The following is a 15,855-nucleotide window of genomic DNA, read 5'->3' as shown; positions in this document are numbered from 1 at the left end:
AGGGATAATTTGAATGGGAGGATAGTTTTTGTGAGGGTATGTTGGAAGATTCATGTAGGCATATAGTGGGATGTATATAGGGGTGTTGGAAATAGTTTAAGGTACACTGAAAGGCAAGATATAGGAGTTGGTATGGTTTCGGTTGCAGGAACTAGTTTTGGGTTCATTGTTAGTGATAATTAAGGTGAGAGATGATGAGTACCAGAACTGAAGTGACAGTTATGTGAGTGGAGAGAGGGGTCTGATGTGAGAGATGTTTGTGAATGTGGAATGGCATAAAATGGCAACTGAATGGATGTTAGGTGAGGTAGTATAAGGGGGTGAGTGAGGATGAACACAGGTTACAAATCTGGGAGATTAAGAAGGATGGTCGTGTCTTTGACAGAAATAGGAAAGTTTGGAAGAAGAGAGGATTTGGGGGTGGGGGGAAAGACAATGAGTTCAGTTTTGGACTCAGTTGTTTGAGATATCTGAACTGATAACTCGTTTGATGTGACACTGATGCTCAGAGACAATGGGGCTCGTTATAAATCTGAGAGTAATTTGCAGAGAGATGATAGTTGTGGGAGATAAAGTGTAGAGGGAAAAAAGTGATCCTACCTTAGGAAGTACCTACAATTGGGGGGAAGCCTGAGTAGATGATAAATCACTAAAAGAGACTGAGAAAGAGTGGTCAGACAAATATAAGAACCAGGAGAAAGTGTCACAAAAAGACTGAAAAGAGCATCAAATTTGGCAATTGAAAGATCATTGACAGAGCAGGTAGGTGGCACAGTGGATAGAGCACCAGCCCTGGAGTCAGAAGGACCTCAGCTCAAATGTGGCCTCAGACACATAACACTTATTAGATGTGTGCTGGTCCTGGAAACAGGAAGATTCATCTTCCTGAGTTTAAATTTGGCACTCCTAGCTGTGTGAGCCTGGGCAAGTCGCTTAACCCTGTTTGCCTCAGTTTCCTCACCTGTAAAATGAGCTGGAGAAGGAAATGGCAAATTGCTTCTTTATCTTTGCCATGAAAACCCCAGATAGAGTTTGGAGAGTTGGACACAACTGAAAAACGACTTAAGAAAAACAAACTTTTGAGGGGACAGTTTTAATTGAGTCATGAGGTTAGATGCCAGAATACAAAGATTGAGGAGTAAGAGGAGAGGAAGAATTTGGCTGACAAATGGAGGAGATAAAGGACCATAGCTTAGGGTGGAGTGAAGGGGTTGGTAGGATCCAGTAAAAGTTTTTTTTAAGTGTAGGGGGAGAATTGGACATGTTTGTAGGCAGTAGAGAAGTAACTAATAGATAGGGAAAGGCTAAGGAGGGAATTGACTAAAGGTTCACTGAGCTGGAGGACACAAAGATGGGATGATATCAAGGGTTCATGGGTAGGAGGGTTGGCCTTGATAAAGAATGAGGCTACCTGTATGTAGGGAGGGGAAGATGAGGTTGAATCTCTAGACTGAATATAAAAGAGTGTGACAAAAAAAAAAAATCAAACAGAAAAATCTGATAACAGTGACTGAATTTGACAGTATATACAGTAGTCACTGCCAATTCTTGCTGTACTGGAGGAGATATGTTTCATTATCCCTTCTCTAGGGCCTTCGCTGGTTTTTTCTGTTATTTAGAGTTAACTTTTAGTTATCTTTTCATTTATATTGTAATTGGATATATTATTCTCTTGCTTCTATTTATTTTTTTTAATTATTATTTATTTTTAATTGTTTTCTTTTTAAATTTTTAGTATCAGATTCTCTGTTCCTCTCATCCCTCCCCCACACACTGAGAAGTCAAACAATGTGATATCAATTATACATGTAAAATAATGCAAAACATATTTCCATATTAGTCATATCATAAAAAAACAACCAAAAAAAGCAAGAAAATTATATTTCAGTTTGCACTCAGAATTCATCAGTTCTCTCCCTGGAGGTGGGGAGCATTTTTTCATCTTAAGTACTTTGGAATTGTCTTGGATCACTGTATTGATCAGAGTAACCATGTCTTTCACAGTTTATTGTTATTACAACATTGCATTTACTGTATACAGGATCTCCCAGTTCTTTTCACTTCACTTTGTATCAGTTCATGTAGGTCTTGCTATGGTTTTCTGAAACTGCTCCCCCCATTTCTTATAGTATTCCATCACAATCATGTGCCACAACTTGTTGATCTATTCCCCAATTGATGAGCATACCCTTTATTTCCAATTCTTTGCCTCTACAAAAAGAGCTGCTATAAATATTTTTGTACATAGAGTTCTTTTTTCTTTTTTCTTTTGAGTAGTGGTATTGCTGGATCAAAGGGTATGCAGTTTTATAGCCCTGTGGGCGTAGTTTCAGATTATTCTCCAGAATGGTTGGACTTGTTCCCCACAGTGACTGTTCTGAACCTTTTTTTAGACAAGACAGTCTACTTATATCTGCTAAGTTAGTGTCCTAATTCACTGAAAAGATGGCTATCATATAACATGAGATTCCCCCTTCTGTTCCTTAAAACTTTTTGTCATCGCCCACTTTATCTTCTGTTCTGGTCACAGAAGGGGTATTTTTATTCTTGGTTAAGACTCTCTACCTTTCTTCTTGGTCCCATTTCCTCTTGCTTTCTTCAGGACCTTGTTCCAACAGTCTTTAAAATTTTCAGTTTTCTCTTTTATTTGGTTCCTTTCCATACGTTAATACATATGCATTCTGCCTTCCAAGTCCTAATAAACATTTCCCTTAAAAATTCTGTTCCATCTATATCCCCCCTTTTATAGTTAAGCTTCTTTAAATCAGTTTCCTACAATCAATTTCCTTAGCACCCACTCTCTTAACCACGTGTCAGTTTAGCTTCGATACTCATCACTTTATCAGAAAGGTTTTCCACAGTCCCCAGCGACCTACTTGCGAAACATATTGACCTTTTTTTCCCACTTTGTCTCTCTTGACCTCTGCAGCATTTGACACTGTTAGCTATCTCTACTGTTGAATATACTTTCCTCATTGGCTTCAGAGATACTATACTTTTTTAGATCTCTTATCTCTCAGGGATCCTAGGATCTTAGCTCTAGAAGTGGAAGGGACCTAAGGGTTAGCTAGTCCAGTCCCCTTATTTTATAGATGAGGAAACTAAAGCCCAGGGAACTCAAGTGACTTGCTGAATGTCAGAAATCGTGAGCACCAGAGACAGGATTTAAGCTTAGGACAGGTGTGGTGAACCTGCAGCCTCGAGGCCACCTATGGCCACCTGTGGCCTTCTAGGTCCTTGGGTGTGGCCTTCTGACAAAGTCCAAGTTTTACAGAACAAATCCTTTTGTTCCCTACCCCTGGCTAGGATGTCTGATTCTAAAGCCGTTGTTTTTTGTAATGGTACCATACTGTCTCCCCCATCCACTGGCTTGTCAGAAACTTGATCTAAACAGACAGCTTGTCTTTGATGGAGCCCAAAATTGTCCCAGGGGCTCATACTATGAAGGATAACTATATTTCAGCTTTTTGTACCTGTTAACTGAAATTGTAGCTACCAGTGCCCCAAGGAAATAGCCAGACATTATCTTACTTGTTTTCAGCTTGGATTTTCATTAATAGGTTGCTTATCACTTTTCTGAAATTTGATGAGAGCTTTGGCCTTCTTAGTGATTTGGCTTCTTGTTTCCTCTCACCTTAGCTTTCCCCAAGTGACTTGCCACTTCCTTCCTTCCATACTTGGTAAGGAAGATCACGATTCTACGCAAACACATGAAGGAAGCCTCTGTGGCACCCATGGTAGCTGCTTCAGTGGGATCTTTGGTTGGGAGGGAGAGGGACAGGCAACTGAGCTCCTCAAACAACTTTGAGTGAAAGTTGGTAACTTTTGGCAGTCTATAAGAGCCCCACCCATTTGAGAGGATAGGAGGAGGGAAGGACAGACTACATCTTTGTCAGGATTTTAGTGGCAGAGGAGAGGAGATGGGGAAATGGTGACAGGCATAGCTGGTGAGCATAAGGTTTCTTTGTTCAAGGGAGACATATCTGGGTGTCCAGAGTTATTTCTTCTCTGTTCATTTGAATTAGAGAGATTGAATCCAACCACTTCATTTTACAGCTGAGGAGACTTTGGCCCAGGAAAAGAAAGTCTCTTGTCTGAAGTCACACAATAGTGGCAGAGCTTAGATAAGAACTCCAGCATTTAGCATAAGCCTGGCACATAGTAGGCACTTGATACATGCTTAGTGATTGTGTGGCCTGCCCCTTACTTATTACACCAGTGATCTTGAAAGTGGGGGCTATGGAATGACCATTACCCCAAGGGATCCATGCCTTGACCCTAAGGAATGGTTGATCAGCCATTCAAAAAGTGGAAGATGGATTGCATTTCACTCTGTTATCTGCTTCTTCCCTCCACTTCTCCCCCCAACCCCCCCTTCATTATCCCCTTCAGAATTTCCCCACTTTTAACTGTGGCTGTATTTCAGGGCTCTGGCCTCTTCTCTCTGTATACTCTCTCATTGATGACTTTATCAATTGCTATGACTTTATTGTCATTTCTAATGCTGGTAACTCTTAGATCTTTATATCTCGCCCTAATCTCTCTCCTCAGCTCCAATCCACATCACCAGCTGCCTATTGAGCATTTAGAACTAGGTGTCCCATCAGAGTTTTGAACTCATCATGTCCAAAGCAGAGCTCATATCTCGCACCACTTCTCTCCCTTTCGAACTTGCCTATTTCTGCTTAGTGTGCCAGCTTCCTTTCAGTGACCTTGGTGTTATCCTCAACACCTCATTTACCCGCACCCCGCATATTCAGCCTTGTCCTTTCTGCCTCCACAGTAGCTCTTCATTATGTTCCATTCTCTCTGTTCACATGATCGCCACCCTAGTTAAGGGCTTTACCTGGACTTTTACAGTAGCCCCCAGTTGGGTTTTCTGCCTCTAATTCCTGTCAAATTCATTTTCCACACAACTGCCAAAGTGATTGTTCTAAAGCTCAGGTTTGGCCAAGTCACTGTTCTACTCAGTAAACTTTAGTAGCTCCTTAGCTCTAAGCTCAAATATTATTTTATCTTTATCTTATTTTAAAAATGTCTCTGTTTTGTGTAAATTTTTTAATTATGAAATTATCACCATGATTCATAATATAATTTATAAACAAAAAATAAAAACACCATGTATTTTGAGAGTCTGTGTAAAAATTTTTTACTGTTGGGGCATAGGATAAAAAAAAGTTTGGAGACCACTGCACAGCACTACGCTGCCCTTCTTTAATTTCTTTCAAACAAAATTCACATGAAGGGATCCAATTTTAAATGCTGAGAATTGATAAAGTTCAGAAGATAGCCAATTTCTCCATCGTATCCTTCCCTGTCCCCAAAATCAGTTTTCCCCCCAATATCTGCTCTGAAGTGTTACTACTTTGAATGACCTTTCAGGCTGATGAATTTCAACCCAAGTAGAAGCAGCCCAGAGGGCTTGAGGTTAAATGCCTCTGCTTCATATAGTTTCTCTGCAGAGGGTGCTGGGGAGGGGACGAGCTAAATAGCAAGCAAGAGTAAACAGGAGGTTCAGGTGTTAACCTGAGCTAATTAAGTGTAGTAAATGCTACCTGCCAAACTTGAAGATATAAGGCAGCAGTTAATTAACTGTATGAGTTGGTAATAATAATAGTTAACATTTATATAGCTTCCATATATTATCTCATTTATTCACCAGAACAACCCAGTAAGGTAGTTAACATTTTTTATCCCAGTTTACAGATGAAGAAAAAGACACGTCCATAGTTGCTCAGCTAGTAAATGTTGGAGGTGGGATTCAAATCCACGTCTATCCCAACTCCAAGCCCAGTGTGGTCAAAAGATATACTTACACACATTCTTTAAAACCTAGCTTAGTTGCCACTTGTTGAAGGGGACTTCCTTTGTTACTTTCAGTTTAATAGTGTTTCCTAGGCCAACATATGCATATATGTTAACTCAGTTAATTCTTGTAATAACCCTATGAGGTAGGTGCTGTTGTTATCCACCATCTTACAGTTGAGGAAACTGAGAAACAGAGAAGTTATGTGACTTGCCCAGAGTCACATAACTAGTAAGTGGCTGAGGATGAATTTAAACTTAGGTCTCTGACTCCAAGTCTCATTCTCTATTCACTGTGCAACCTAGCTTCTCAGTAAACTCTCATAGTTCTCTATTATCTCTGGGGTCAGATACAATTTTCTGTGTTTAGCATTTAAAGTCCTTTACAATTGAATTAGATTCTACCTTTCAGGCTTATTATTTATTACTATACTTCACATACTCTGTGGTTCAACCAAACTGGTCTTCTTGCTGTTTTTCACAAATAATCCTCCATCTCTATGCCTTTGTACAAGTTGTCTCCCAACTTGGAATGTACTTCCTCTTTACCCCTGACTCTAAGAATCCCTAGTTTCCTTCAAAACTTGCCTTAAGTCTGAGGCTACAGCCTTCATGAAACCTTTTCTGATCCAGCCAACTGCTTATGTTCCTTCTTCCCCCCCATTGCTTTATATTTATTTTGTGTGTGTATGTATGTATATAGAGATATAGATCTCTCTCTCTCTATATATAAACATACATACACATATATATACACTTATGTATAAGTATATACATACACACCTATATGCACATTTTTCTTAATATAATATAATCTCCTTAAATACAAGGACTGTTTTATTTCTGTCTTTCAGTGGCCAGTCCCAGCACTATACTTGTCATGTAATAGGTACTTGATAAATACTTACTGATTAATTTCTCCCCCCTCAAATGGAATTAATTCCTTACTTATGAATTTTCTGCTAGGACATGCAAGTGAATACTTTTTTTTCCTCTTCTGTGGAATTCCTTTATGGGAATGCAGGCATCACTACTTCCCATTTCATGTTTCTTTGGATACATTATAGTTATATTTTTTCTGGTACAATAATATTCAGTTACATTAACATACTATAATTTGTTTAGCCATTTTCTGATCATTGGACATAGAGGTTAGTTCCACTCTTGCTATTTCAAATAAAATAGCCTAGAATATTTTTGTACAAGTAGGCCCTTTTATCCTTTTATGGTGTCTGTGGGATACTGTCCTTGCAATGGAATCACTGGGTCAAAAGGTATGATTGGTTTAATGACTCTTATATTGCCCTCTAAAATATTTGTATGTGTCTTCAGCCCCACCCACAGTGTAATAAGGGCTTTTTCCGCTATCACTCTGCCAATATTGAAATTTTTACATTTTTTACTATCAATTTTTTCCCTTTTGGTGGATGTGAGGTGGTATCTTAAGGTTCTCTTGATTTGTATTTCTCTGATTTTTTAAGGAATATAAGCATCTTTTCACATGATTATTAACAGTATGATGCGCTCTGTGATGTCCACCCCAAAAATTAGGAATGTTCTTTGAATGCTTCTAGTTTCATGTAGTAAGTCATTATAGTTCTATTTGTATGTGTTTCTACCCCTTTTTCTCCAACCTATTTCTTTTTTTTTTTTTTGAGGCATTACAACCTCTTAGGATAATGAGTTCTCTGTGCTTGTATTTGGTCTTTATGATATTCTTCAAGCACCTGAATTGACCATTATTTTCCTGAGTCACATTCTAAAGATTTGTTGGTAGTGTCATTCCCTAATTATATCATGGGCACATTTTCTTGATTTGTTGTTAGCTGAGGCTAGTATAGTTTAATGTCTTATTAGTAGCCCTAGGCAGTCTTAGTATTGTCTGTTGTTAAAACTCTGTCTAATCTTTTGCTTTGTTGTGCATGTTTTCTCCTAGTATTCTTATTTCACATTTACCAGATGGTTCAGACATTGATCCTAATTTTGGTCTGGAATGCACTGGTAAGTACAGCAAATGATGTGCTTTGTTCATTAAGAAGGACTCTAGATTGGCCATTCTTAGATTTATGAGGATGTCTATGTGATAGGTCAGAAAATTAGGCCGAAATGGCCCTTGCTAAAGGGTGGTTGGTGGCTCAGTAAAAACTGTATCTTGGTTTTTTGTTCTGCCAAATCCTTTTTGTGAAACTGCTTAACTCTTGTCTGCCAGCTGCATTCCAGTCACTTTGAGATGGGACTGTTTGGATCATGTAGCTGACTAGACCACAGGGAATGGCTCTTATAAAAAATGACTACGTCATGCTTAAACCAGATTATTTGGCACAAAATTCTTTTGCAGTTTGTGTTTTGCTGTCATTATCAGCAGTTACAGTTTTGTGGAAAATAAATGTAATACCAAGAGAGAGAAAACTGATCTTGGGGTCAGAAGACCAGGGTTTGAATTCTCATTGTAGCCTATTGCAGTATGTGATCCTGGGCAAGTCATTAACCTTTCTGAGCCTCAGTTTCCTGGTCTTGAAATTGTTGATGGTGATGCTTGCCCTATCCCCCTCATCTACCCTGTGCACCACACAAAGTGGCCTACTTCTGTTTCATGTAAACAATATTTGATTTCCCATCTTTGTACATTTGCATAGGTCAATCCGCAAGTCTGCAATGCTTTCCCTTCTCATCTCCTCACTTTTAACACTTGGAACCCTAAGTTTTCATCAAGCCCTCGTTTCAGTCTCCCCTCAATTTATTTTGTATATACCCTTCATTCACTTGTGAACATGCTTAATCCCTCTCTTAGGATGTAGTTCCTCAAAGGCAGGAACAATTTCATTTTCGTATTTGGATTCCCAGCACCAAGCACAATGTCTGGCATGTATTAGATGCTTAATAAGTGCTTATTGCTGAGCTGTTGATTAAAAGTGTTGTTCTGAAGAAAGCAATTTGTAAACTTTAAAGTACTCTAGAAATGAGAGCTTTTATTTGTGTGTCTTCTTTGAAAAAAAACCAGTTTACTTTCTTGGAATATCTTACAGTAATAACATGTTGGATTTGGAATTGCTTATGGAGACACTTGGTCCATTCCCTTAATTTTTTTCTTTTTCTTTTTGGTAAGGCAGTCAGGGTTTAGAGACTTGCCCAGGGTCACACAGCTAGTAAGTGTCAAGTGTCTGAGACTGGATTTGAATTCAGGTCCTCCTGACTCCAAGACCAGAGCTCTATCCACTTCGACGCTAGCTGTCCCTAAGGAGGAAATAGGTCTAGAAAAGGGAGGTGACTTGCCCTAGATCATGCGGTTCATAACTGGAACATAACATCATACAGCCCTAACTAGAACTCCCGTTTCTTAATTTCCAGCTGGGTGCTGTTTGTACTTTACCAAACTCCCTAAAGCAGAATTTTTAACCTGAGCTTCACATACCCACAATAGATAATAGATAGATTTAAGGGGGTCTGTGAACTTTTTTTTTTTTTAAACATTTAGACAACTTCATTTCAGTATAATTGGTTTCCTTTGTAATCCCATGTATTTTATGTATTTAAAAATGTTATTCTGAAAAGGGGTCCATAGATTTCCAAAGTGGCCCATGACACAAAAAAAGACTAAGAACCTCTTGGCCTAAAGTTAATTTAGGCCTTGTGCCTTCAAGTTTTTGTGTTTTGTACTTTGTCAGAATAATGTATAATCATGTGTCTGAAATTTACTTGAACATGTATGCATCTGTAAGAATTTTATTTAGTAACTTTTCACTTCCTCTGGTGGACACTTATTTAGAAATTTCAACTATTTAGTGAAAAACCCAATAAATGATCAAAAGCCTCTGAGTAGTTGAAACAGACTCCCCCCACCTCCCCCAATAGGAGATCCCTAGAGACTCTCATTTAGGGTCCATTTACTTTTACTTTTCACATTATTTTAACTAGCTTTGTTGTTTTCCTTATCAATTGGCAGCTGATTAGAAACAGCATATTAGGAGAGTAATTCTGAGTTGCTTGAAGCAAACTGCTGCCATGGCAATGAAAGAGATAGGATGAGTAGTAGACATAGGAACTTGAAAAAGCAAAGTAATATGGGATTATTTAATATAGGAGTGAACAGCCCTGTAGTACTTCAGTAACTTCTCTGGGCAACATAGCATTATGTTGCAGTACAATAATTGATGTTCATAATGACCCTGAATCTTTAATGAAAAGTCCAGTGATTAGTTATATAGGTCAGAGAGTTGGAAGGGACATTAGTGATTATAGATTTTTAGAGCTGGAAGGGACTTCATAGGTGAACTGGTCTCACCTCATTTTATAGATATGGAAACTGAGGCCCAGGGAGATGAAGTGACCTGCCCAGTATCATCCAGGTACTATGTTTTAAGCCTAACCCTCTTTCCATTTTCCCATTTGCCATATTATGTAGGAGGAAAGTGAGGCCCAGAGAGGTATTTAGAGTTAGGTAGTAGAGTGATGAGAACCTTAGTCTAGTGTCAAGAAGTTTGTGTTCTTTCTGTGATATTGTGCTCCTTCTTTTTATCTGATCATTATACCCTTTTTTTTTTTTTTTTTTTTTGGCTAGGCAATGGGGTTAAGTGACTTTCCCAGGGTGACACAGCTGGTGATCATTATACTCTTGTTTAACAAGTCAGAAATGTATAATTAAAAAAACACTGGAACCAGAAATAGAGTTTCTGGATTCAGGTCTTGATTCTGTCATTTACTAGCTGTGTGACGTTGGGGGAAAGTCACAACCTCTGAGCCTTTATTTCCTTATTTATGAAATGGGAATAATGATACTTGAATCACCTAAATAATTGGCTTGTTGTGGGGAAGGATGTTATAAATTTAAAAACACTATATTAATGTGAATTTTTACTATTATTATTTTATATTTCCATGAGAAATGATTAAAACACCCTCCAAAAGTTTTAGCGTATAGAAGGATAAGCTTCACTTATTTTGAAAACTATCCTTTTAGGTGATTTTATAAATGTCTGTTTAATTGAATTGAATGTATAGAACTTGGGGTACACATTTATTCAGCAAATGTTTACAATGTTCTGTGGACAGTACAAAGATAAATAAAATCTGTTCCCTGTTCTCACTGATCTTTTTATATTGGAGGAAGAAATAAGACAGGCATACAGATAAATAGAATACAGATTAGAATGTAAATGCCCATAAAAGGATCTTAAAGTACAAACCTCTAATGCAAAATTGGGTTCTGTCATGTGCCTTTCTTTTTCCAGTTTCCCTAGTTCACAGTGAACAGTTCAGGAAGTAGTCTTCTCTCAATGAGTCCATGAGATTTTTGTTGAGGAGGTAAAACTCATCAATGTCAGATTGTTGGTAAGATATGAGCAATTGGGGGCAGCCAGGTGGCACAGTGGATAGAGCACTGGCCCTGGAGTCAGGAGGATCTGAGTTCAGATCCAGTCTCAGATACATAACACTCACTAGCTGTATGATTCTGGGCAAGTCACTTAACCCCAAATTCCTCACCAAAAAAAAGAAGAAAAGAAAGAAAGAAAGAAAAGAAAAAGATAGGAGCAATTATCTGTAGGTAATTCTAGAATCCAACTATATCCCCTTTATCTCCAGATCTCATTTGACATTATATACATTGATAGACTATATTTTTCAGCCAAACAGAAAGTATGCTGTTCGCAAAACTTGATATCCTATCCCCTACGTCCATGAAATTATACCATCAGTCTCTCCTACCCTCCATGCTTAGAATGAATTTCCCCTCATCCTCATTTCAGAAACCTTGTCTTCCTTCGAATAGACTGGGTTTTAATCTTGGCTCTGTTTCTTACCACTTGTATAACCTTGTCCTGTCTGGACTCTGTTTCTTTACCTGCAAAATAGAGGGGTTGGACTAGCCTCGATTATCCTGTAAGGTTCTCTCCAGCCCTATGAGCCTAATTGCTACCATATTACCATGTGTATAGAACATTTTGTTTGGAGGTTGTTAGTTCATGTTCTATCATCCGTTTACACTTGGGTTAAGTTTATACAGTTTAAAAATGTTAAATATGGTGTTTTGGGGATTTAATTAGATCCACATTAATAAATTGTAGCTGAAAAAAAAGTTATATGGCTCAGCACAGTGTGTATTTCTTTTCATTTTGTTTTCTTCAGGCCCTTTCCAATATGAATTTTGGGTAATTTGCATATTGTGCTTTTTTTTCAAGTGTCTGTCTTCTAATTTTTAGTGTTCCCAAATGCTTCGGAAGAAACTGTGTCTCCCACCAGAGTTCGAAACATGAAAGACTTTGAAAATGTAAGTGGAGCTATCTCTGTTACCCTGGTTAACAAATCAAGCTTGTTACCTCCTGCAATCCAGAACCCAGAGGGAGCTGTATTTTCAGAGAACTATTAAAGCTAAATACCAGCAGAGAAGAAACATTTTCCTGGTGGCACCTTTAGATTGATGTCAAATCTTTTTGGCCTCTATTGTGAGGCCATAGTATAACATGATATTTTGCATTAAGTGTCAGATAAGCAGGATGCTAAATGAGATTTGGAATTGCTAGTTTAAAAAAGTTATCATTGCCTTTTTTTTGTTGTCGTTGTAGTTCAGTTGTTTTTCAGTTGTGTCCCACTCTCTGTGACCCCATTTGGGGTTTTCTTGGCAGAGATAACTGGAGTGGTTTGCCATTTCCTTCTTCAGCTCATTGTACAGATGAAGAATTGAGGCAAACACGGTTAAGTGACTTGGCTACGATCATACAGCTACTAAGTGTCTGAGATCAGATTTGAACTTACAAAGATGAGTTTTTCTTACTTTAAGCCTGGCACTCTATCCACTGTATCATCTAGCTGCCCCTTGCCCCTTTTATATTATAGTGATTTCCCAATATCTCTCTCCCACATCCATCTTCCTCTCCTCTCTCCCCATTGACCTTTCGATTTTGTAACAGACAAAAACAGTCTATCAAAGCCATCCTGCAGCGTAACAATATCTAACAGCAAATACAGTGTGTCATACCTAAAGTCGCCCATTTCTCTAATGAGAGAGGGTGTTTTATTTCATTATCGAGCTGTCTTTTGTTGGTGTTTTAGTGTAGTCAACATGGTATGGTGGATAGTGAACTAGCCTTGAAGCCAGGAAGAGCTGAGTTCAAGTGTTATCTCTGACAGATACTGGCCACATGACCCTGAGCAAGTCAGTAGACCACCCCTTTCCACAGGCCTCTCTCTATGACTAAAAATAGTAGAGAAGACCAACCTGCATTAGTAGAAGTTCCTCACCAGGAGTTCCCTCACTGATGAAACCATAGGGCAGGGGTGGGGAACCTGTGACCTCGAGGCCACATGTAGCTTTCCTGGTCCTCAAGTGTGGCCCTTTGACTGAATCCAAACTTCCCAGAACAAATCCCCTTAATAAAGAGATTTGTTCTGTAAAACTTCGACTCAGTCAAAAGGCCTCAGGCTTCCCATCCCTGGCACAGGGAGTCAAGTTAAAAACAAAAACAAGCGGGTTGTGATTGTGTCTATTATTGTCCTAGTTCTGCTTACTTCCCTCTACATTTGTCTCTACAGGTATACCCATGTGCCTTTGAATTTTTATATTCTTTTTTTTTCTACTGAAGAACAGCATTCTGTTACAAAATAGCAGTTTAGCCACTCTCTAATTGATGGACACTCGTTTTGTTGTTTGCAGGTTTTTGGCCACTATACAAGGTGCTGCTATTCATCTTTTCTTCCTATGGTTGAACTCCTTGGTGTATATGTTCAATAGTGGATAGAATTTATTTAGAATATATATAGAGTTTATTTCATATCCTGTTGCTAATTAGTGTATTAGAACATTCAAGTTTGTATTTGAGGGTTTTCCCCATTTAGTAGGGGAGGTCATGACTATATTGTAAGCTAACAGGAAAATAGGCCTTTTTTCCCCAACTCTAGTTCTTCTGAACAAGTTAACTGTAAGATTCACTCATTCATCACAGGATGAATTAGAACCTTCTTCATTTGTATCCAACTGAAATCCATAGTGTAGAAGATGGAATAGATATTCATCAAAGAAGGACTGGAGGAAACAAATGGGATAATGCTTTGCAATTATATTTCTTTATCCCCGATTGTCTTTCTGGAATGGAGCAGTGCTGTCTTTGGATTTAATTTAGAATACTCATTACCTCTAATAGTTATCTGCAAACCACCAGTGACCAATTGAAGAAATTACTTGTCAGATCTATAATGGAAACAAGTAATTTCTGAGCTTTGAGCGGTGGTAATTTCAACTGTACAAACTATATGTTGTGGTGTTTGAGTCCTCAAATGGATAAGATTTGATTATCATGTGTTGCATATAATTAAAATGTGCTTTACTATTAAATGGTCTTTCTTGTTTCTTGTTCATTTTTCATTTGACTCAAGTTTTCCTGAGTCAAAGTGGTCTTGAAGACCTAATAACTTGCAAAGCCAGTGAGCTTATGAAGGCAGCCTACTGCCTATGGTGCCAATATCTTTAAGGATTTATGTTTTTTTCTTTATGACTGGAGTCCTTTGGCTGCTGTTAGGTTTTATGACATTAATATTTTTTATTATAGCATTTGCAGGAGCAAATACCATAGTTGAAATTGAAATGGCCACCCTGTTTTAGATGTCCCCCTCTCAGTTCTTTTTTGAAGTCACTCAAATATTTCTTTTGGGCTGAACCATTAAATGTTTGATTTCTTCCCCAAGATAGTTTCAGCATTTCTTTGGAAAGCTTGTAAAAGATGCATTTTTTTTTGGTTTCTTGAATTGTACACATAATTCTGGATAGGGATGACTTCATTTAATGGTAGCAATAGCTCACATATTCAGTGTTCTATAGTTTGCAGATGGCTTTCATGCACATTATGTCATTCTAAGAAAGATAGTTATAAACCCCATTTTGCAGTGGATGAAACTGAGTCTCAGAGAGGAGAAACCTCATATAAACTGACAGATCTAGGATAAGAACTCAGTGTGTTTATCCTACTCATAGAATCATGGAATTTCAGACTTGGAAAGGATGTTGCACTGCTAAAGCTCTCATTTTGTAGATGAGGTACAGATTGGCAAAGGGAGCTGCTCAAAGTTTGAAAAGCTAGTCAGTGGGAAAAACAGGACTCAGTCCTGAGTCTTATGACTCAAAGCCTCCTCCTTTCCCCTCTCCCCCTACTTTGCCTTCTGAGGGTCCCTAGATCATGGATTTAGAGCTGGAAAGCCTTAGAGGTAAGTGAGTTTAGGCCCCTCACTTTACACATTCTAGTGATGGATGTAATCATACAGGTGGCATATGCTTTTGGTTCAGCCAGGAATAGTTGTGCTTCCAAATGATGTCCAAATTAAACATACAAATATGTATTTAGGTGCTTTAGAATTATAAATGGCTCACTTTGGGATGAGAGCATATTTTCCTTTTAGGCCATGCTGGACCTGGCAGCAGAGGTGTGTATCCAGTTGTTGGATGAGCCTCCGATTCAGAAAGAAGTTGTTCATTTAGCCTTTCAATTGTTACACGTCTACCTGTTCAGCCTTTTAATGCTATTGCTCTCTTCTGCGTGTCTTACAATCATTTCTGCCATTCTGTATAGCTCAGTATTATAGAGTATTATCCATTTCCTTAATTCCTCAGGAATTGAGACACTGAGATATTATACATCACTGAGTTATGTGACGCACCTGTGACAGAGCAAGAAGGTATTGGGTATTAGCTCATTTACAAGTTCGTGTCCTTCCTTTTGTAATGCAACCAGCCTTTTCATTAGTTTGGGGACAGGGGAATGTTACTTTAAGGCCTCATGAAGTGGAAGTTAGTATCAAGTACAGATCTTTGGTATTTAATGTGAGTTTGGTTCATTCTTAGGTGGGCACCCCTGGTAAGCCAGAGTTGTTAGCCTGTGTTGGAAGTATTTTCTAGTGGAGAGGGATGAATGTAATGGCAGCCTTTTTTTTAATGCCCCTATACTTGCCTGCTTATCCATCTGTATATCACACTATATGAAGCCATGAATAAATGTTAATTTACTTACTATACTTTTATAGCATTTTTAAGGTTTAGAGATTAATTTGTTGAATTGAAGAATTAAA

The 15,855-nt window shown here is 38.3% G+C and overlaps 1 protein-coding gene across 3 annotated transcripts in view; it reads left to right on the top strand.

The window, feature by feature from the left end:
- Positions 1 to 15,855, top strand: part of LOC114046857 (CDK5 regulatory subunit-associated protein 2-like) — a 144,203-nt gene that overhangs the window by 1,601 nt on the left and 126,747 nt on the right. For all 3 annotated transcript variants that reach the window (XM_027867418.1, XM_027867417.1, XM_027867419.1), the window contains exons 2-3: positions 7,742 to 7,806; positions 12,003 to 12,070. In XM_027867418.1, the coding sequence (XP_027723219.1) occupies positions 7,742 to 7,806; positions 12,003 to 12,070 (133 nt within the window). The remainder of the gene's footprint in view (positions 1 to 7,741; positions 7,807 to 12,002; positions 12,071 to 15,855) is intronic.

Source organism: Vombatus ursinus, unplaced genomic scaffold (assembly GCF_900497805.2).
Source record: "Vombatus ursinus unplaced genomic scaffold, bare-nosed wombat genome assembly UNPS02014786.1, whole genome shotgun sequence".
Taxonomy (NCBI): Eukaryota; Metazoa; Chordata; class Mammalia; order Diprotodontia; family Vombatidae; genus Vombatus; species Vombatus ursinus.
This window is presented reverse-complemented; position numbering and strand designations above follow the sequence as displayed.